This window comes from Podarcis filfolensis, assembly GCF_964270895.1.
Source record: "Podarcis filfolensis genome assembly, chromosome: 3".
NCBI classification, from domain to species: domain Eukaryota; kingdom Metazoa; phylum Chordata; class Lepidosauria; order Squamata; family Lacertidae; genus Podarcis; species Podarcis filfolensis.
The window spans coordinates 77626825-77650895 of record NC_139606.1 but is presented as its reverse complement, the minus strand read 5'-3'; the positions used below and the strand labels follow the sequence as shown (position 1 = coordinate 77650895).

Below are 24071 nucleotides of genomic sequence, written 5' to 3'. Positions count from 1 at the left end.
AGTGATCCATACCTATGCTAATGGCAGAAGAGAAGAGGCAACTTTTGCTTTTTCCTCCTTGCCCATTGCAACCGCAGGAAAAGAGCCTTTAGTAACACGGATAGCATGGTGCTGGTTAAGACATTAGTACCCACTGCATGTTTTTTACAACGAATTAAGCAAAATCAGAGTTGCAAGTATGACTGTGACTTATCCTTTGAATTTTTAGGACAAACATTATGCAACTAAACCCTTTTGTTTCTATCTGTTCTGTTTGTATAATTGTTCCTCCTTACCAACTTGGTTTTAAAGGATAGTGTAGTTAATGATAGAAAAGACAAAATTACCTGTTTGCCATTGTGAGTTACGGATGACAGAATAGTTCGCAACGTTTTGAATCCCATTGCTATGTCAAGAAGATGAGCAGCAAAGAAAAAGTTGTTGTAATGACCAAGAACTGACATGGTCATATACCAGGCGAGGTACAGAAAAGACTTCAGGGAGAAAGCGTAAAACAAAATTAGAAAAAGGGCAGACAACGTGATAATTGTGATTAACTGGATTCAACTGCAAAACCAAATAACTCAGTAATTTATATAACCAGGTGCAAGATTCCTGGTGCCCTAGCTCTGATCATAGCAGCTGCCAAATAAACACAAAAAGATAGATTTTAAACATTTAAAAAGAATATAAGTTAAATAAAACTAATTTAAAATGAACAATTTTTTGTGCTGTTTTTAAATAACCTGGTTAAAACCTTCAGTTTTTCAACTGAATCAATACTCCTCTACCAAAAGCCTGCTTTCGTAAGTAAAGGAGTGAATTGGGGAGGGAGGATATCCGATTTCAAGGTCTAAATAACAAAATCAGCCAATATCATTTATCATTAACATAGGCTTCCTACTGAACCCAGGGTCTAGCAAGTCATTACAATAACTGGGATACAGTAGGAACCACTATATCTCATCAGGATGATTTTTTGCCCTCTAGGTGAGCTTTGCAATGTGTTCAGTTCTAGCTCTGAAAAATGATGAATAGTTAAATCTACAAGGAAACAGCATGAAAAATGCTTGTTTATTGCTGCATGAGTAGTCATAGCCAACAGCCTACTTTATCAAATGCAAAGCTAAACAATCCCTTACATGTCATAAATAGACTTTCACCGATACAATAAAATTTGCACTACATTACATCTGAATATCAAATGGAATTGGCCATATATATGTTCAGAGTCTTAATATAGCAAAGCACACATTTTCAACCTCACTTAAAATAGCCAAATCTCACACTCTAAACCAGTTTCCTGCTTTAGTACTTAATTTATATTTAATGGCATAAACTTACATTATCAGTGAAAACAACTCCTAATTTCCACATCTGATACTTTACATCAATAGAATTCAGTCTGGAAAAAATATATGAAAGACACAGTAAGAAATAACACTATATTAATATGTAACAATTACCTCATTCAGCCTGGGTATCAAGCCATCACTGCCCTGTTTTCAACATAGCTGTCTTAAAACCAATTCATATGAATATCATTTTAATTCCTGCTATTGCTATTGTTAAAAGTGGGAGTGGGGCAGATTTTGGTGATACTATTTTTATTTTTGCTCAGAAACCCCCACTGGAACGACACGGCATTTATACTTCTTTCTCCAAGAAGCTGACATTTCTTAACTTATCTGTGTTACTGTCATTGGTGCCAATCCACATTAAGGCTGTCATACTTAGGTTCTATTGAAATTAATGGGAAAAGTCACATCTTGCTTAAGTCTTACTGATTACAATGGAACTTGAGTATGACTAACTTGGAGTCTCCTATTCCCTTACTGTCAAGGCCAGGGTGTTGCCAAGACAGGAAATTCTGGTAGCTGTTGTTTAAAAGCTACAAAGCAAGATGCCTTTTTCTTCACAGTGCAAATACAATAGGCAACTTAATTCTTTTCATTAGCCCCAAACACATGTACTGCTTGAGAATATCAAGTCACTATTAACTAAAAATAGTCACTCTTTAAAAGCCTAAGAGCTGTAGGCTCTACATATGAAAAAATGCTTAATTTTTTTTTAAAAAAACCAAATTTTTGTAAACTTACACAGCTGATAAAGAACTATCTTTTTTGGGTTTCTTTTTTTCTCTAGCATCACTGAAATCCAGAGCAGCTTTGTCCATTCCCAGCAATTCACTGATTCTGTCCTTTCCATAGAACTCTCCATATTTATCCATAACCTAGAAGAATGGAGGTGATTGTTATTTTTCTCTCTACTTTGGAAACCTAATAAAACAGGTTATATTTCAGCTGAATCTAAATTATTTCAACAGCCCAATCACAATATATGTGTATAATACTGACTGATCAATTATGTGGCAAAATGAATACGTAGACCTCAATCAAGAACTGATATCTGCTCTCTGTATAGCAGCAGCAACAGCCATAAGCTTAAGGCTGGTTACATGCACACACAAAGAAAAATGATTCTAACTATATAAATAACTAAACTGGCTAAATTTATGTGTAAATATAGTCTATACATATATATTACACAAATCTTATATCATTTTTTTCCTTATAAAGTTGCATCAATTTCCATTATGTTAGTATCTTCCTAAAGAAACAATTAGAATGAATTCTGCACATACAGACATGAGCCTCTGCCATCTGTCTGCCGAGTTTCTGGCTGAAGATTTGTTCTCCCTAGAGTATGAAAAGCTGCTGGTAGGAACGGTGTTTTCATCTTCTAGCCAGGGTAAGTGCTATGGATTGGGCCATGTGAACATTTTTAACACATAAGCTAGCCTGTCCTCCTCTGACAATGCTGATTAATTGTTAGATGGAAAGAAGAGTAGTGGGTCCCAGTCAATGTGTAAAGTGTGCTTTCTTATCTCCGTAACAGTGCTTCCCCCGAAAGCACTGATCATCTTTGGAGTTTCATGAGCAATGCAGCCAGCTGCACAGCCTTCTGTAGGCAGTCATGGTTGCAGATAGATAAAACATTCTTGGTCCAGTCCATGTCCCTTGCACTAAGAGCCGACTAGCATGTCTGTTCCATCCCAAATGTGTGCAATTTTAAAAAACAACAACAACCCAAAAACCAACACAGTTTCAAAACACACTGATTTAGAAATACTACCCTAGTGCTCTGAAGGGTCCCTGCTTCATTCATTCTTGATTTAAAACTTTCTGCATGTTTGCAACAGCTTGAAAGTGCATCACTTGCCGTGCATGCACAAAACCTTTGAGTGAAACACCCCTAGAAGTGGCAGTATGATATGGTGTGCCACTGTATAGAAAAAAGGATGGCTGTCCCTATGAAACTATGGAGCAGCTATCTCTTTTCTGTACAATACCCTTGGACCATCTTTGTGGTTTTTTTAAGTACACCTCAGTGAACCGTGCATAGAAAGTTTGGAGACATGCCGTCAAATTGGCTTGTTCCAAGTATAGTCTGTCCAAACTGTGGAGCAAACTGAAATCCTTCCCCATCTCTAGTCATAGTTCTCTGAAATGGGGGCCAATATGGTCACCTCTGCAGAAAGACTTTATATAACTGCAATAAATTAATAATAATGGATACAGGTTATAATGATACAAAAGGACATGTATAAATAATTTAGACAAATTCAAAATTACATAAGTCAACTATAATAAGAACATTACCTTTCTTTTTACAAACTTGTCCCAATAGTTGTTAGGAAATGATCTAAAGATATACAAAAGTAAGATAGCACTCATATGAGTAAACATTTTTCTGAATAGCAAATTCACAGGTAACACCTTTGTAGGAAGTGCCTACAGAAAAAGCTTAATAAAGCTACCTAATGCAAATGTATTTATAATATGGTATAGGTTTAATAAATAAATAAATAAATAAATAAATAAATAAATAAATTTAATAATTCAATTTATTATAGGTTTAATGTACACAGGTAGTCCTAATTACTAAAAAAAATCTGGTAGGAATGTCTTCCTTCCGCAGTGCAAACTTCCCATTCAGATGTGTTAATTGTGTCCACAGAACTCCCACAACCCAACATTGTTTCATGTGAAGCTTTGTTTAGAGTGTACTGGATTGCTGGTCTCTGTTATGACACAAAATTAACTTTTGCCTATGAGATGCAAAATGACATTTCAGGTTTTTCTGCAGACTGTGCTAAGCTGTGTCTGTAAGGGTGCTGACCTTTAAAGCCCTAAATGGCCTCAGTCCTGTATACCTGAAGGAGCATCTCCACCCCCATCATTCAGCCCAGACACTGAGGTCCAGTTCCGAGGGCCTTTTGGCGGTTCCCTTGCTGCGAGAAGTGAGGTTACAGGAAACCAGGCAGAGGCCCTGTGGAATGCCCTCCCAGACATTTGAAGGTAGCCCTGTTTAGGGAAGTTTTTAATGTTTAATGCTGTATTGGGTTTTTAATATTCGGTTGGGAGCCACCCAGAGTAGCTGGGGAAACCCAGCCAGATGGGTGGAGTGATAATAATAATAATAATAATAATAATAATAATAATAATAATAACAACAACAACAACAACAACAACAACAAGAACAAGAACAACAATAATTTTTTTAAAATATGCCTTTCATGAGTGAAAGAAATGCCTATTTTGGGCAATCATCTTTTTAACCATTTAATGTAACTTAACCATTTGGAGATACATGATGCGTCAGTTCACATGTAATGCTAAACTGGCCTGTTGGGGATTATGCATAATGACCAGAAAATGTACAGTCACTATATGCACATTTCTCGAGGCCTGTTGGAGATTATGTATATTGACTAGGAAATGTGCACGGTTCCTTCGTCATGGCTGGATTATGTGCATACTGTATTCTTCATGAGACCTGGTGAATGTGCACAGTTAACCCATTCTCCTTAAAATATATACTATGAATAAAAAGTGCCCTGTTCTCTCTTTATATTTAAAAGGATGAAACATGAATAAATAATTGGATGTGTCACCTTCCATGTGTTAGATGGATTTAAAAATGTATATCATTTTAATTTAAGTAAAAGAGAACCAACTTGACTGTATGAATCAACATTTATGTTTCAAGCATATCAGTGCCATTGGAAACAAAACTGCTGTTTGCAGAATGGAAGATTATTATTTCTTTACTGATATCCTCACAACAAAGCAAGCTAAAATGTACATTTAATAGCTATATAAAATAGTTATAGCTGCCTCACATCTTGGAGTTTTCTGTGCTGCAGATGAATCCAATCACAATTCACTGCTGCCAAAATTGAGATACACTTACACAAGCTTCAGGGAAGATGGGGGGGGGGGGGAGAGAGAGAAATATTTACTGTGTGTTGATGACAAGTCTATCCCACTGCCCTTTAATATCATCTTCTGAAGGCTGTTCTGTAATATACAGCCCATCAAATTCTAATTTCCGTGCGACTTCTTTTTCTCGTTTAAATATAACCAGTGGAACCTGCAACCAAACATAAACACACCAACATTTGATTTAAATGTTCTACAGCACTTGGAGCAACAATATCTTAAGAACAGCTGGTTGTTGGGGAAAATGCAGACTGAATGAACTGTACAATTTCTTAAAGGAAGTATATGTCGTATAAGGTGAACTGGATCAATTGCAGCCCTTCCCCTATTTGCGCTTACAATCCAGTGTTCAACAGAAGGGGAAGGAGATTTTCAGTGATGCTTCCTTCTCCCTGCATTCACCCAGACCACTGCTTCCTCTGGAGCAAATTTTCAAAGGATACAAGAGACTTGCAGGAGGAAGAAAGGGCAAAAAACTCTTACCTCCCCACCTATGAACAGGAGCATTCTTTGTGAGCAAAAAAAGTATGTTCTTTAAAAGAAAAGAAAAATGAATTGATCCCAGGACAAACCCTAAATAGTAAGGAAAATTTACTGAGGCAAGTGCTATTTACGTACCAAAAACATAAATATTATGTTGCCATCACAACAAACCTTTGAGGTTGCCCAATTAAGAAAATGCAAACAAGGCAAAGATAATTGAGCTATTGCTCCATTAGTTCATTTGTTTTAGCATTCCATACTCTCTTCCATACTGCCAGTTTATACCTGGGAGAATTTCTAAAATTATCAGGAAATTTTCTAAAATTAATTGTGGAATTGGTACATACACAGTTTGCTATGACTTAGGTTTGTTCTTTTATTCCCTCCTCTGCCTTTATCTTTTTTTTGAAAAAAAATATCATTTTGAATTTTGTAAATCATCGCACATCAAACAATCCATACATTAAACATTGATTTCCCTCCCCCCCCCCCATGGTTCATTACACTTCTCCTTCATTGCTGCATACTCTGATTACTCCCTATTTTAGCTCATCCAACTCTTCCTTTGTTTATATTTTTAATGTTAAATTAATTCTAATCCTGCTGACGTTTTAAGATTTTTACAGTAATCTTTCAAAAATTCAACAAACATTTTCCAATCATCCTTAAAATTTCCCCCTTCCTGTCCGCTTCCCCTCTGCCTTTATCAATGTAAATAAGCAATCACTTTTGAAGCACTGTGTGTTTCTGCACAGGCCTCTTGGCAGTTTTGTTGAGAGGAACAAAAATTAAAAGGTAATACAAATTGCTGCAAGATGCATATGGGCAGTGATCTCCACAAAGTCCTGGAGTCAAAACAGAGGAATGGTAGATTTCTAAGGGATTGGTGCCATTCTGGAATTTGGATGTGTAAATTTTTGAAGCATTTTGAATCTCAAATGCATTCAAAGTACTTTAAAAAATGGCCGCGTAAATCTTTGTTGCATCTATGCCCTTGGGGAATAGCACGCACAAATCTCATACAAGATCTGTGCAAAGTAAGAAAAAACTATCAGGAGCACTGCAAATGCTACACAATTTTTCATCTTATTTTGAAGATTTTGTTTTAAACAGAGAAATCTACCTTTGACTCTTAAAACTTTGATAAAATAGGATATCAAGGCATTGCAGGTTTTCTACTGTTCCTCTTGCCACTTCTGAAAGATTTCAATGTGCTGTATCTAACAATATTTCATATTTGTAGCACGTTTTACAATATCCTTATTATCATTACTTCAAAGCAAGAGCTTCATTGGCTCCCAGTTCACTTCCTATACAGTGCCCTGGATATTTTAATTGACGGAACTGTGTGTGTGTGTTTGAAAAAGCATCCTGCACACAAGCCCCCCCCCAAAAAAAATCAAAGCTACAAGACATTATTTGTAACTACTTCAATGGAAATGTATGAATTCCTTGTCCTCTTACTTTCAGACAGTAATATCCAATGATGCAGAAAAAGGAAATGACTGTGTGCAGAATGGCTAAAATGCGGAGTGTGGGTTCCATGTAGCCGCTACTTTCTTCAAGAACATAGTGCACTGTGATGATTCTATGGGAAGGACTTTCTAAGCTGCTTAACTTGGAGTTTTCAGCAATATTAACCACAGGAACCTCCTTTTCTTCAGCCACTGCAGATGTGGAGACCTGTTGAAATAAATTGAAGTGAGTAGAAAAAAATTAAAATGCTCTGACTGTGAATTTCTGTTCTCAGTGTCTCCTGGAGGGCATTCCTGACATGTGAGATGGCACCTCCTCCTGAAGCCTTCAGGCACTAAAAACTTGGTTGCTTCTCCAGGGAGAGAGCCACTTACCTCCCAGGCCCAACTGGAAGATCCAGTAACCTACCTGCTCATTCAGAAAGACATTTAAAATTTACGCCTGTTAGTGTAGTGAAAAAAAGAATTAACAATAAACATGGCAGTGTTAATAGTCAAACAATCAATATAAAACAGGCCGGAAAAGGAGGAGGAGGACAAATTCCTAAAGTTCTTACTTTCCTGCTCTACATGTGTGGAGCATAAACTGGATTAACCTAAGAACCCCTAGTTCCAGGAAGGAAGAGGTGGACTGAATGCCCCCCTGGAGAGGCTGAAAACAGAAAAGACATTTGGTCATACCATGAAGGGCACTTCCGAGGTGCATGTAAAAATCAGCTCAGGTGGGACTAGATCTCCCTTTTGTGGCTGAAGGCAGGAATCACTATTCATGTACCAGAAGCCTGTGGGTTTCATTGTTTTCATGTTAAGCCATGTAGAGAGTAGAGAGTATACACAGCAACAGCAACATTAGGGTTGCCATACACCCGGTTCTGCCAGATATGCCCTCTTTTTCAGCATAAAAAATCCTGTCTGTGGATTTTTTAAAAAGTAGGCAAAATGCCTGGAGTTGTTTTTGTTTGTTTGTTTGTTTACGTGTGGCAACATTTAGTCTTGTGCCTAGCGAGCATCAGAGCAGCTACTCCAAGCACCTGGGAATGGAGGACTGGGGGCGGGGAAAGAGATACAGAGGAGGGGAAGGTGGAGACCAGTGGGCATTCTCCTTTCCTGGAGCAGAAGCTGCAGAGGGAAGAATACGCAGGCAGGAGCAATCATTTTCAGAAAGCAAGAGCATTGTGGAAGAGTGAGGAGCTTTAGTGGAGAGCCAGTGTGGTGTAGAATCATAGAATCATAGAGTTGGAAGAGGCCACAAGGGCCATCGAGTCCAACCCCCTGCCAAGCAGGAAACACCATCAGAGCACTCCTGACATATGGTTGTCAAGCCTCTGCTTAAAGACCTCCAAAGAAGGAGACTCCACCACACTCCTTGGCAGCAAATTCCACTGTCGAACAGCTCTTACTGTCAGGAAGTTCTTCCTAATGTTTAGGTGGAATCTTCTTTCTTGTAGTTTGGCTAAGAGCGGTGGACTCATAATCTGGTGAACCGGGTTCGCATCCCCGCTCCTCCACATGCAGCTGCTGGGTGACCTTGGGCCAGTCACACTTCTCTGAAGTCTCTCAGCCCCACTCACCTCACGGAGTGTTTGTTGTGGGGGAGGAAGGGAAAGGAGAATGTTAGCTGCTTTGAGACTCCTTCGGGTAGTGATAAAGCGGGATATCAAATCCAAATTCTTCTTCTTCTTCTAGTCAAGGCTAGAGGCAGAATGGAGCACTCAAGCCACAGGATGTTGGGGCCTGAGTGATCAGCCCCAGAGGCGGCAGCTATTGTTATTGTTGCCGTTTCCCCTATGACTTGTCTCGCTGCTGGACAACGTGTGTGGAAGCTGGGAGGGGTTGCTGTAGGTGGAAACTACTCTGCGACTGGAGGGTATTTAGCCAGTCACCCTCCACCTCATCCCTGCACCCTGCACTGTGTGTTCTTTCCCCGCCCTCCCACCAAATATCACGTGCTCTTTTGGGGATGACCCATAGCTTAGTGGTAAAGTACATGCTTTGGGTACAGAAAGCCCAGGTTCAATCTCTGACATCCCTTGGTAAGGGCAAACCCTCTCTGAAACCTGGAAGAATCACTGATGGTCAGTAAAGACAATACTGAACTAGATTTGTGTTTGTGTGTGTCATACAGTGATAAGCTATGTAACCTTTTTTGCTCCTAAAATGTCAGTTTTCAGCTCAGATTTGCTGGGATCACCCAGGAAGGCTAAAGAACAAGAAAGTATATGTGTTTACTTTTTGTGCATATGTATACTTTTTGTATACATTTTTACTTTTTGTGTATATGTGTACTTTCTGTATACATTTTCATTTATATGGTACTTCATTTACACATCTGCGGCTGAAAACATGAAGGAGTTACCTTATAGAAGAGCAGAATGAAATTAATGGCAAATGCAACAAACAAAGCCAACATCCTCATATTGTAGAAATTCCGAGCAAAATAGTTCTGAAAGACAAAATAATAAATATTAAATGCACTAAATACTTACATTTGAATAATTCAGTTCCGTTAACCTACAGAATGTGATCTTGAAATAAATTACCACATTTACTCGAACCTAATGCTCACCTTTTTTGGCCAAATTACGTTGCGAAAATTAAGGTGTGCATTAGATTCGATGGCACATTTACATTCACCAGCAAATACTTTTTTTGGTGTTCATTAAGGAATTCACATAATCCAAGTGAGTCTTGATTTTGGTCTTTTAGCCATGATCAGATAAAGCAGGGGTGGCTAATCTTTTTTGGCCTAAGGGCTGCTGATCAATCCTCAGAGGACCACATGCTAGTAATGGGTGTGGCCAGAACAAAAGTGGTCATTGCCAAAGTGGGCCCAGACACACAGGTAGCACACATACCACCCCCTTCTCTGGGTTAGTAAACCAGTCCACCGTGGCTGCATTTTGTGATTGGTATAATTTCACATGCTGTCTGAGTAGACTGTGAGAACAGGAAAACCATCTTATCTCTTTCACTGTACGTGTACTTTTGGAATGTACTTTCACTTCTGTTCTCTCAGAGCTGGAGAGAACAGACGTGATTATGCATTGTCTGTACATAAAGGTAAAGGAACCCCTGACCATTAGGTCCAGTCGTGACCGACTCTGGGGTTGCGGCGCTCATCTCGCTTTATTGGACGAGGGAGCCGGCGTACACCTTCCGAGTCACGTGGCCAGCATGACTAAGCTGCTTCTGGCGAACCAGAGCAGCGCACGGAAACGCTGTTTACCTTCCTGCCAGAGTGGTACCTGTTTATCTACTTGCACTTTGACGTGCTTTTGAACTGCTAGGTTGGCAGGAGCAGGGACCGAGCAACGGGAGCTCACCATGTCGTGGGGATTCGAACCGCCGACCTTCTGATCGGCAAGCCCTAGGCTCTGTGGTTTAACCTTGTCTGTACATAAACTGTAAATAAACGTAGTTTAGATCTACGAATGTTTTTTTCTTCTTGCTGTGTTCTTCCAGAAGAACAGTGTGTACCTTTCATAAGAAAAGTGTCACTGAGAGGCACTCTGGAGATGAAGGGACATGCCATTCCAGAGCTGTGCCTACAGGGAGACGCTCGGAGAAGGAGGGGGCCTCTGGCGAGCCCCAGAGCGTCATAAAATCCCAACACTCTGTTGATCTATGCCCATCAGCAGAGGTGGGGGCAAGCTCCTCCACATCACAGGGGTAGCCTTGGAAGAGAGGTTCCTCTCCTTCCAGTGTTGCAATTGAGAGGAAATTTGGTTTCCCTGCTCTTCAGAGATGACTTATTCCACTTACAAGAAGTTTCTGCTGGTATGCAATAATTTTCTTCCAGAAGGCTGATTCCTGTGATTCTGGTTCACCATGCCTATGTTTGTGGCGCTGCCTTTGTTTCTGCTTTGCTTTATCTTCTTTTGCTTTCTCTTCCTTTTCTCCATCTTCTCCTCTAAAAGCATAAATCTTATTGTGAGTCACACTCTATTAATTAAAATATAATCTCTCATTGGAAAAAGAAACAAGCTGTGTCAATCACATGTTTCATGGGCACTTTAAAGAAGACTGGGTCCTCTTTCAAGTACTTACTGTATGTGAGATGATCACAGCTGGAAAGGGCATTTAGGGAATGTATAATGGATAAGGGCTTATAAAAGCCCTTAAGATACAAGACACTTATAATGGATTTAACACAGTGGGAAGAAAATAAATGTGGGTTAAAAAGGGAAAGGTCTTTACAAAGCAATTACAATATAATTAATTCACATTGAAGCACACAGGATGTAAAACACTTTTAACAATGACTTCTAAAGTGATCACTATACTCTATATAACTGAGCTGTTAGAAGATAAGGACATAAATACAACTGAGTTGTCATTTATTTCAATGGGTTTTGCTTCCAAGTGCATTTAAGACCACAATATTCATAAGTGGATTCATAAATGCTAGAAATATTGACACATACTCTGCTTTTTCAGGTACAAATTTAGTTTCTTCTTTCTCATCCTTTTCATCTTCGTTCACCTTCTGGTCCTTCAACAAATAAGGAGGAAACAATTATGGCAATGCACTACTTTCAAGTCATGTTTTAAAAAACCCAGCACCATAGCCTTGACTATGTCATTTAAAATATACTAATGTTCATATTGAGTAGAACATGAGGACACTCCTATTTACTTGAAAATATTGTTTTCTATTTAAAACTCAAACCAATTAAAATCAGAGTATATTAGGAACTCCAGCAATGCCACTTTAGAAAGATGAAAGCTTTGCTTGCTCAATATTGTTGTTGTTAGTTGTATTTTTCACAAAAGGTGAAAGCAACTTACACAAACCAACATTAGAAACAACAGTATAAGTGACCTGTGATGTTCACTGATATGTACAGAAGAGTATTTATCATTTATTTATTTTATTATTTATTTATTGAATTCATATATCGCCCTATATCTGGAGGTCTCAGGGCCGTTCACAGAATCTCAGGGCAGTTCACAGATTCAGCACAACCCACCCAACTAAGATATGACAGAAAATTAAAGTTCAAAAAATAAATAGTGACGGTGCCAGGCATGCCTCTCTAGAGAGAATACTCTGTAGTTGTTAATCCATTGAAAAATGGAATCAACATGCATGATGTGCTGATTTATATTTCCTAAAAACAATTTTTAAAAGTCTAAAATCAGATTTAAACAGTATAGACATACAAATTATAGTGTGTACCTGTATTTTTTCTTGCACATCAGGTAAGGGGGGTAAAGAAGGACTGCTCAGCAAATCACTTAGGCCTGCATTAGGATTATGTGGGATTAGTTTATATTGTCCTCCCTCTCTTTTTAAATCCAAGCCAAATATGTCCGAGAGGAGGTCACTGTCTTCTGACAAAGCTTTCAGATCGGTCAAATCTTCTGCAGGCAGGGGAGCTTCTGTTGGCTTTCTTTCCGCTTCTTCCCCTTCACCACGCACCTCATCTTGAGTAGGGTCAGGCATGTTGGCTAAGAGTTCGGCCACCTTGATTTTCTTAGCCCCTTCAACTAGGCTTCCTCCAAGCAGCAAACTGTACATGATTTGAAAGAACCCTCGGAAGACGCTTGATATGAAATGCATTAAGCCCATTAAAATGCTCCAATATGAGGAGAAAAAAGCCATCGCCATGTCTTTCATGGTCATCTTTTTCATCTTCTTCATCTGCTTCTTGATACTTTTCATGCTTAGCACTTTCATGAGTGTCATTATGTTATACCTGAGAGCTACTAAAGCTGATTTAACAGTTACTAGAGAGAAGAAGCCCATTCTGGGATCCTGTTCCTCAGGTTTTTCGTTCTCATTTTCTTCTTTATTTGCAGACCTCTCATTCAAATCCGACTCAGAGATCTGAGCTGCCAATTGCATTTCAAATATGGTATCCTCACAAAAGTTAACAAAAAGCTCCATTTTTTCCTTTTCCCCTCCTTCATTTACTACATCAAATATAAACTGTCTCTTTGATTCTTTAACTTGAGGTTTTTCCCATTGTGTCCGACTTGATTCACTTATCTCAAAGTAAACTCGTTCAATGCGCTTTGCGCTACCCATTATCTCTATGCGCCCTAAGAAGGGCTGGAAATAGTTCAAAACACTATCTGCCAATTCAAGAAAAGTCTGCAACCGAGTGTCATGAGGCATGTGCTCTGACAAGTTTGTCAGGAGGACAGCAACATTGAAGCCAATGTCTTTGGCTGGCTCATGAAACCGTTTCACAAATTCCTCATAGTCCAAAGTCTCATTCTCATCTGTTTCAGCACATGAGAGCAAAAACTCAGTTTCAGATTGAGTGTAGTGTTTGTGGCTCTCCATGGCTTTGTGGAAATCTCTTTTTGAAATGATACCCTTTCCGTCAGGATCATATTCTTTGAATGCATCAGAGAAAGTTAAATCCTTCAGTTTTAGGAACATATCAAAAAACTTTAAAATCATTTCTACATTGTTGGAGGATTCCACTAGCATGTCAACCATCTGCTTGCCGATTGTGCCATTCACAACATTACCTGAATGTGGAAAAGTGCATTGAAATTCTTGTTAAAATATTTACTCAGTTAACAACTAGAGATATATAATGCCTTGTAAACTGTTCCAGACATCAATAAAATTACTAGATAGAATTTCAGAGGTGACCATTTTGAACTACTGATAGTAATACAGGGGGTGAGCAACATTTACGTTAGGAGAAAAATAATCAGGCTTGTAAGATTCCAGACTTTTTGTTATACAAGCCTTAAAAGATTGCTGAAACCTCATGGCCTGAATACAACAAAGGGTTAAGCTTGCTTAAGCCCACTGAAATCAATTGGCTTAAGGATGCTTAACTCTGTGTTGATTTAGGCCTTTGCTTCTTTAGCATTTACCCAGATTTCCTGCTTACTGAAATATCTCCAGGTTCATTTGCACATAGGATTACATGTGGGTCAATAGTGAATATGGCTGTTGCCTTGCTTTAAAGCACGAGTGAGGAACCTCTAACCCACAGGCCCAATTTGGCCCAGCATGGGTCCCAATTTGGCTTACAAGGCTGTTTTCCCCTACCCACACCCATCTGCTGCCATATGTGACATCAGGTGTGTGGCAGGTAGAGACTAGCTGAATTGGCTGCCCAACTGAGTTTCCTGTAGGAAATTAGATTGCGCAGCTGATCCTTGTAGAAAGCAGGATTGACACTGCCACCCATCAGCCCTGGGGTATGAGCTCAAGGCTGCTGCATGGGTTGTGTGACCAAATTTCCTGCGGGGAACTCAATCACACAACCACTGCCTGCAGAAAGTAGCAATGCCAGCCATATGCTCAGCACTGGCAAGCATAGGACTGGCAAAGCCTCTTGCACTGTGGCTGCCAAGTATCTGGTAACCACAACTGATTGTTGGGGCATTTTGCTGTGGAAGAGATTTTGACAGGTGGCCACAACAACCCACCTCTCCGTCATCTGGCATAATGATGCCAAGGTGATTGACAAGTGGGCGGTCACATCCCCCTGTCAAAATTGGCTTGTAAGACTGGAAACTGATATGGATCTGGTCTGTTGGGCCAAAAAGGTTCCCCACTGCCGCCTTATAGAATGGAACCAAATAAAACTTGTGGGTAAAAGCAATTAATTTTTCATACGCATTGCAACTTGTGTTCGTGGGAAATCACTAATCCAATAACGTACACATTGGCTGGCTATAAAACAAAAACATTCTGAAATAATTTCAGCTAGTAGAAGGCAACAAGATGCAGAGAAAAAATAGAAAAGGGCTTATGAGCAAAAAGAAACAGAAGTCAAGCTTTGAATAATTTGTGTATTTGGATAAAAAGTGATCCATTTAAAGTTGTATAAATTCTGTTTTGAGGCTTTTATGAAGACTGCTTACAAAACTGAAACTCATAGAAACAAAAAAAGCAAGTTATGTTAGTAAATACTGTTTTCTCTACAACCTTTACACAATAACAGTAAAACTGAACATTTTACATTGTGCTTTTATTGGAGACTATAGTACATTAGCAGGTTCCATGAGCCAAACTACAGGTGATGTTAAATGAGTCTTTGTAGTTCACCAGAACATTTTTAAAAATGCAAAGAGCAGCTATGAGATGGTCAAGGTGGCTGATAATTACAGGGATCATAGCAGACAGGAAGGGGGAGTTTAAACAGTCTCCTCCCTTGATGTAGCTGTGACAGAAATAGATCATATGAAGCTATTTGTATTAGGACGAAATCCCCCATTGGCACCAATTTTTTTTACCTCTTTGCAATTTGAAGAAAGTCAATAAAGGTTTGGTTTGGGGTTTGCTTGTGTGTGTTTTTTTAAGAAAAAAAAGTTTTAAAATGAACTTGAAATTACCTTCTAACATAGATAACAACATGACCACCATATCCTTCTGAAGATCCATTAATTCTTTCAGTAATTCAATTTGGCTAGAATCCTGTCAACATAAAATACAAGATTCATGGCAGTGTTCTTTTAGCCCAGCAACTATGATCATATTGAGAAAACTATGTCTCTGGCTTAGAATTGGGGGCTCACTGATTTCTGATAATACTGTGACAGGTCCCTGTGTCACTTTGAACATTCGAGAGTAGCTTTTGGGTGATGGAGAAGGTGGAATGGAAAAGGAGGGGCTGGAAGGTGGAACACAGCGTGTGACTCTTTGGATCAGATCTTTAAAAAAGAAACTCAGTTTTCCCAACAATAATTGGTTGATTTGAACCAATTGCAAACTATCTATGAATAAACAATAGCTTTGAAATGTGGCTTGAAATAATTAACGTTTTTCAGAATGAAAATCAATCATTTCAATATCACTCAGGATTTGAAAGCAGGTTAGCCAAACCCCGATATGAATGAATCTGGTTAAATATCGTTCTGTTGGTGCAGATGTAACATGGAACTATGTTTAAAGCTGAAGGGGAAACAAAAGGAATTCAAAGTGTAAAAAAGGAGGGTGGGGATAGGATGGCATGTGAGACCCCCTCCAAATTTCTGGTTAAGTGCAGTTTCATGTCTGCAGCAGGGCACACTTGTGTGAGTGAAAAATGCTTACACCAGAGGTGGTTAACTCCCACTTAAGAGAGGCCTGAGGTGACTGCCCAAGGAATTTTTCTTGCTGCCAAGATCACACTGATTTTGGTGACAACAAAAGTTGAGGACATACACAGCTGGGATGGGCATTCTGATGAAGATGAAATTTCCCACTCCCTGGTCATCAGATTATGAAGGTGAATGAAGACCAATCAACGGAGGATAAATATTGGTAAGACAAGGGTCCTATTGGCCAATGATGGTTACTTTCAGGAATTGGGATGTCAGCCTGCTTTTGACAGGCTAGCACTCTCCCTGAGAGACCAAGTATGTAGCTTCGGGTACTCCTTGATACTACAAGCTGTGACTATCTTCTTTAATAAAGTTAAAGTAAAATAGTTTTTTAAATTTATAGATAGAGATATTGTACCTGAGAAAGCTTCATCTGCATATGGGCAAATACATGAAGAAAACCAACAACAGCATCCCACAGTCTGCTATGCGCCAGACTCTGCTGGTTACCCGTACATGGTCCCTGAAAAAGAGGTTTTAACAAACAACAAAACTGAAGTTAAAAGGGAAATATAACATAAGCTGCCTCTGGCTGATTACTGTCACGACAGTGGGAATGGCTAATGAAAATGTTACACAAATGAAACATCTTTGAGAACAAACTCACATGCTTAGCCCATGGGGTCCCTGTGAAAAATGGCTTTTCCATTCACCTTCACATACACATTAATTTGCATACACAAAATTGTCCACCCATTTCAATGCATCACTTGGACAAGAATATGAACAGAGTTACTGGGCAATATCCAATGAAATGCTTCCACTACAAGATTTCTGCTTCTACCACAGAACCTCTCCTCTGCTTTCTCTGCACCCTTCCCAAATTTGTTCTAGACGGTTGGGAGACACACCCATCCCAAATATATCTAGTGGGAGAGGAGAGGGAGTGGAAGTTATATTGTGCAGCCAAAAGTTATTGCCCCAAATGTTCTGTCTTACCACCAACCATACATGCAGACACTTTATCCCTTGTTTATGGATTGTTTCAAACGTTACCTGAATATATTCTGTAAGAGTATTGAAAACCTGCTTTGCAACTTGAATTGCTTTAGAGAAATTACGTTGTCCTTGTTCATCAATAACATCCTTTCCAGAGTAATACCAATAGAAATCACTAATTGATTCCTGAAAGTGGATGAAGAAATATAGAGTGCATGAATTCACAACTCAGAAACTAGAGACTATTTTTGTATTAGACAGCTAACTGAATAAATAATCATTATTAGTGATAACATCACTAAAATTGCATTTGACATATTAAAAAAAGCAAAGTGTTCAGAAAGTCTCCAGAACTATGACACTGACTAATGTCACTTTAAGTTCCAGTTCCCAGAATTCTTCTAGACAATGGAAACTCCATTGCAACTAAAATCAGAATAAGCTGCTAGTTTGCATTAGCTTTTTTCTGGGGCTTGATTCCTTTGCTGCTTTTTGCAGCCTCACATGTTTGGGAAGATGCAAGAGATCATGGATGGGGGCAGGGCAACTAGCTGGCATTGGCAGAGAGTTGGGGGATCTCAATTTTGATGCACCAGATTTGTCATCATGCTATTTTGAGGGTGTAGAAATTATAGAAGGATGCCACCAGTGTGCATAAGGCAATTAAGCAAGATCATGTTCTTAGACATTTGACTGTTTATAACAATTTTAAAAACAAACAAAAACCAAGGTATTATTTAACTCTGTAGGTACGTCTTTCCCTCTCTTCTATTTTTATTTAAAAGCATTTATAAACTACAGTACTCAATTTTTTTTATTAAAAAAAATTAGAGTTGTGAAACAGTACAAAACATAAAAACACTAAAGCAATATAATAAAGCAGAGCTTTAAAAAACCATATAAAAACAATAGTACAGGGCCCACACTTATGGATCACGAAAAGCTAGTACAAAATTATTTCGTGCTTGTTGGCTGGTAAGCAGTGTAGCACAGGAATATTGACCCCCACCCACCCACCCACCCATTGGAATTTATTTTTTCATACTCTTTTGGAAGCAGAGAGATTGGAGAGGCTTTTATTTATTTCCTCCAAGTTCTCTTATACGGTTCTGGTTTGTTGTTTTTTAAAAAATACATTAAAAGGTTTATAAATACTTTTAAATAACTAATAAATGTAGCAATATAAACACTTGATGTTACACAATTTTGCATTTTGATGCAATTCTTTTCAACAAACTAGAGTTCACATGCATTATATTTTACCTGAACTCTCAGTAAATAATCCACAGTAGATATTATAATATTGACAGTTGTATTGTTACCAGTCTGAGTCCTCAAGTAATTCTGAAAATCTTGGAAAGAAAGAACAAGATTGAATTAACTTTAGCCCCTGTCTTATATCCCTTTAAAATCTCCTATCAGAGTATAAAATGCATGTTTTCTAAAGCATATTTCCTGCTGATAATCTGTATTTTCCTTTTCCAAACATTTTAATTATACTTAATTTTCTAGATTATGCACTATAGTTATTCTTGAGATAGTAGACTTTTTTTATATTGTAGGAGAACTGAACTGAATTACAGGGAGGATCAAATTTAGTTTTCTACTTTCTGTCCACTTACATTGGAGAAGAACATCTCTTGATTACTGTAGTAGTACTGTGCACTAAGTAGTACTACATAGCTATTAGGGAGATTGTCTACCTGGTAAAAAAAGACTTGTGTTATGCACATTTACAATTAGGGGAATGAAAGAATCAACAAAATAAGCAGTGTTGCTCCACTTATTTTTCCTGTATAACATGTTTCTAGAGATGTCATTTAATTTGTTTTCACAGCTCAACTGTTTAAGAAAATTGGCACTATCAATTTACATAACTATTCTTCCTTCATGCTGTGTTTACTTATTTGGAGCACTATTTGGAAAAATTCATTAAGGTGTTAAGCCTTTTACAGTGAGTACTTATAGCTGGTTACTCCAACACTGGATTAGTTAATAGCATTATTTAAACAAACCTGAGTTGTGCCCCTCGCAAAGCAACTGGAGGAACCGGAAGAGGTCACAAGTAAATTCATCATCTTGCATCACCTTTTCTCCTGTGGAAAAGCCAGTTGCCAGTAAATATTATGAAAAGTTGCAAAGCAACTCTGAAGCTTCACATATTCATCTGACAGATATAAAAAAACCGCATAGATTATAAGTGAATGTAGACTTAAAGCATGTTTTCAAAATCAAATATATGTCATACTCACTTGCAGGAAAGGTGTATTTATTTATCATAAGAAAAATAAGTATAATTTAGAAATACATTTCTCTCTCAAAAAAATGGTAGCATGGGCTTGGCAACATTTTAGAAATTTCTGAACTTTGTATAATAGTTGAAATATAATCTTGGTTTTTTAAGTGTGACTAAAATGAGCTTCTGGAATAGGGCTACCAATTACTGACCCAATGAGGCTCCTGCACAATTATTCCTCCATTCGTTCAGTTTGAAACATTTCTATACTGCCGTCAATTTAAGATTTCCAGGGCAATTTACAGTAAAAAAAAAACACACACACAGAAAGGCAGCACATAGAACAATCACAGGATGCATCAAAATTAACCAGAGTTTAAAAGCTTGGGGAAGTAAAATAAAAATAAAAAGGTCTTTGCTTAGCACCCAAAGGACATTACATGCCAGAGTTCTGCATGCAAGATGCTGGAAAGTCCTTCCCTATAGCTGTCCACCTAACTTCAGATAGTGAAACCACCCAGAAGGTTTTTGTGTATCAATACTTCAAATCATGCTCAGAAACACTGACAGCTGTGTTTTGGGCTGGCTGGTTTCTGGACGGTTTTCAAAGGCAGCCCGGCATACAATGCATTTCTGTAGTCTAACCCAGAGTTTACAAAGCTTGGGTAACTATAGTCATTCATTCTATCCAGGAGAGATCACAAATGACACATGAGCTTTAGCTGGTGAAAGGCAGTTCATGCTACTGAGGCCACTTGGACCACTAGCAACAAAGCTGGATCAATGAGTGCTCCTCAGACTGCCAACCTGATCATTTAAACTGGAGTGAGGACCCTTCCAGAACAGACTGAACCACACACCAATAGAATCTCTGGCTTGTTGGAAGTGAGTTTCAGTTTGTTAGCTTTCACCCAGTCCATCTTCTTCATCCAGACAGTGATTCAGCACTTCCAACATCTCACCTGATTCTGATGTAAAGGAAAGAGAATTGAGTATCACTTGCCTTTTGTTGCCAACTGACTGTGAAACTCATGACGTCAATCAGTGGTTCCATGCAGATGTTGAAAAGCACAAGATTGAATCCTGCAGTATACCACAGCACAAATGCCATGGGGATAAGCATAAGTCTCCTAGCACCACTTTCTGGAATCAGCTCTCCAGGTAGGAATAGAACCATCAAAACATGATGGAACAACCACCAAGGCAGCATTAAACCCTGCCCTCCCATCCATCAGCTGGCATCACCAGTGGACTGATGTATGATGGGCATATTTGGGGGGAAATGGCCTTGTAGACCAAATTGGACCCCATGGCAGGCCAAGATGAGCCTGCAGATTAGAGGTTCCCCACCCCTGCCATAAATATATGAAATAAATAAAAAAATTATCCAGTAGCACCTTAGAGACCAACTAAGTTTGGGCATAAGCTTTCATGTGCATGCACACTTCTTATACCCAGAACAAACTTAGTTGGTCTCTAATGTGCTACTGGACATTTTTTTTTTTTGACTGTGTGAGGCCAACACAGCTACCTACCTAAATCTACAAATATATGAAGTTTCAATTTATCAGAAATCTATGTAAATGATTCACAAACAGGGTCTCCGTCAGACTTGTTCAAGAGCAATATGTGATGAGTTCTTCAACAGGTATCTCAAAGGAAATTTATTTTAAAAGGTGACATTGAGCCATGGAATAAAAATTGTAGGGAGTCAGATCTTAATGAATGAATGGAGAGAATGGGTACAAGCCTTTTTTGAAGGACTGCTCATATCTCTATCCAAGTTTTGACACAGCAGAATAAACTACAATAAAGGAATATGTTGTGCTTATAGAAAAGAAAACTGGCAGTCTCGGCCAGAAGCCTTTAAAAACAATTTTGTATAGCTTGTGTTAAACATTCAGATAGTTCAAAAGTCTCATTGTACATTAACTATTTAGCTAAAATACTGCCATTGCCCATGCTGCATTTAAATGATATTGTTACACATATAGATGACTTCATGTTACTGCCATGGAAAATCTGAAATAGAGATGTATTTAAACAAAAGTAATGTCTGGAAGAAATAAAAAGTGGTGTATGTACTCCCTTGAAAGTGCTGAATGCCAGACTACTAATGATCTCTCCATAGTCTTGTTCTCTCCTTGTCACTAATGATTAGCTTTTTTGGACTATAACTTCCATCACTCCTCCTACCTGTGGCAGATGGAGGTTGTAGCCTAAAGCATCCAGGGACCACCAGGTTGGGGAAGGCTGATTTAAAACTGTTACATGTAAGCATACATATTTCACATTATAAGAGGAGAAAAAAGTGATTTGTGGTAAAACTGCCATTATAAAGGAAAAGAATAGAGGAACTAATTGAACTAATTGCTGGTGATGAATTTCATCAATGTGAGAGCCAGTGTGGTGTAGTGGTTAAGAGCGGTAGTCTCGTAATCTGGGGAACCGGGTTCGCGTCTCCGCTCCTCCACATGCAGCTGCTGGGTGACCTTGGGCCAGTCACACTTCTTTGAAGTCTCTCAGCCCCACTCACCTCACAGAGTGTTTGTTGTGGGGGAGGAAGGGAAAGGAGAATGTTAGCCGCTTTGAGACTCCTTAAAGGGAGTGAAAAGCGGGATATCAAATCCAAACTCTTCTTCTTCTTCTTCTACCAAATTCAGGTAAGATATATGGCTGCAGGTTACCTGTTGCGGGACTCTCCTACCTAATGCCACTTCATTCAAAGCATACAAATAAATTTCATTGAGCCCAGTGAAGGAACAAGGGTGATGCCCAAGTGCTCTTGTTGTTGTTGTTGGCTGCAGCAGCGGCATCTCTCTGTGTCAGGAGACAATGGAAGAGTATGCCTTTGAGAGAATTACAGTGTCTGCTGTGGCTTCACGGCCTGAAAGTGGAAGTGGTGCTGGCCGAAGGCAAACAAAGCAATTTCTAATTACTAGGATGGAGCACGAGATGGAGGTAGGCTTCTTTGAGATCTCTTGAAGTAAAATGTCATCAGGGTGCAGGGCTACCTGTACAGATGATAGCTTCCATTCTGAATTGATTTGGGAGTTTCAGATCAAGTACAACTGTCCAAGAATTTGAGTCCCTCTTCAACACCACAAAGAATATGGAGTAGATGCTGAAGAGACACTCACCTCAAGGGACTGGTTTGATGGCAGCCATGTCTAGGAGGAGCATGAAGGGTAAGAGCCAAACCTGTGGTTCAACACATGAGGGTGTACTGGACCAGGACTCATGTCCTCCTAAGGAAGACAAATGGCTCTTTTGGCTGGGAATATTGATGTCCCCCCACACTCTGCTCCTTCTGACAAAGAAGCAAGATGACACAAGGCAAGATGGAGAAGGAAGGATAAGAGCAAAGTCATGGAGGAATGAAGGGTGTGGTTCAAAACACAAGCTGATACATATTTTGCATATGCGTGTGCATATGTTTCTAAGGCACACACAAGGAAGATAAAGAGCAGGGTCAGGAGAGGATTAAAACGTGAGAAGACAAGAACATGGGGGGTGGGCTGATGTGGACAGTAAAAGGGAAGGAACAAAGCCTGGACAGTGGTAGCTGAGTCACAGAAATGGAATAGGCACGTAGAAAGGTTAAAAACAACCCCCCTGGGGACAAATGCCTTGGGGAGAAAGTTTTGGGCCGCAGAACAAACATGACCATTTTGAGGAAGGCAGAAAAGTGAACTGGACTCTTGAGAGCTGCCTACTTTACTTTCCTGCCTTCAACTACAAGTTGGTGCTACATCCCACATTGATCAGCTTCACCAGCAACATGAGAAAGTAACAATCCAGCAAGGCAAGTTTATTTCTTTTCATTCCAAGATTCCAAATCTGGCCCTTGTCATATGGTTATAGATGAAACCGTTCCTGTGGCAACTGTACACTGGGTTTATCTCACAATAACGTACCTATGAAACAGCCCCTAGGCAGCCCAAGTTGTGCATTTGTATTTTCTAGAAGAAAGCTGCATTGTTTTGATACTGGCTACTAAGTCACTTTGTTGACCAATTTAATAGTAAGCATTATAAACAAACAAAATAGATCAGGTTCTCTTGAACAACAGTACATGTTCTTTTCCTCGCTACAGCATGCACTAAATCCACTGTTGCTATTCAGGAAGAGGAGAACATGTGTTGACCGAAAACGTTTTGTAATGGGATTCATTCAAGAAGCCATCAGTGATGCTCTGGAACCCAGCAGTTCTTGGAAGAAAAGGGACGGGCTAAAACTGGGAGGCAATGCAATAGCGTAAAGCAGCTGTCCCTCTGCCCCGGTGCGTATTTAGGCTGCAACACAACGCTTGTAAATCCCACTAACCTCAGTGGCTGTGATGTCTGGTATCATGCTTATGATCAGACTAGAAAATATATTTCTACTATACATGTAACAATACTTAAAACTTCCCCTACAATGTCTGGGTCATAAAATTAAGATCTCATACCAAGAGAACACCAAAAATCAGTAAGAAAGTAAAAACCTTACATCTCAAACATTACCCAAGTATCTTGGACATCAGGTTAACATTATGTGTTAACTATCCTAAAATGTTCAAAGGAGAGGAAATAATGCACTTTCAAGCTTATCATGATTTATGTGAAAATTGTA

The 24071-nt window shown here is 39.1% G+C and overlaps 1 protein-coding gene across 1 annotated transcript in view; it reads right to left on the bottom strand.

Annotated features, from left to right (window-relative positions):
• The window catches only part of RYR2 (ryanodine receptor 2), a 246664-nt gene that overhangs the window by 8035 nt on the left and 214558 nt on the right, over positions 1-24071 (bottom strand). The window contains 15 exon segments of the mRNA XM_083606142.1: positions 327-473; positions 1324-1384; positions 2079-2212; positions 3642-3684; positions 5285-5415; positions 7212-7430; positions 9579-9665; positions 10985-11132; positions 11647-11714; positions 12402-13705; positions 15533-15614; positions 16641-16745; positions 17279-17407; positions 18485-18573; positions 19237-19317. Of these exon segments, the coding sequence (XP_083462268.1) occupies positions 327-473; positions 1324-1384; positions 2079-2212; positions 3642-3684; positions 5285-5415; positions 7212-7430; positions 9579-9665; positions 10985-11132; positions 11647-11714; positions 12402-13705; positions 15533-15614; positions 16641-16745; positions 17279-17407; positions 18485-18573; positions 19237-19317 (2828 nt within the window).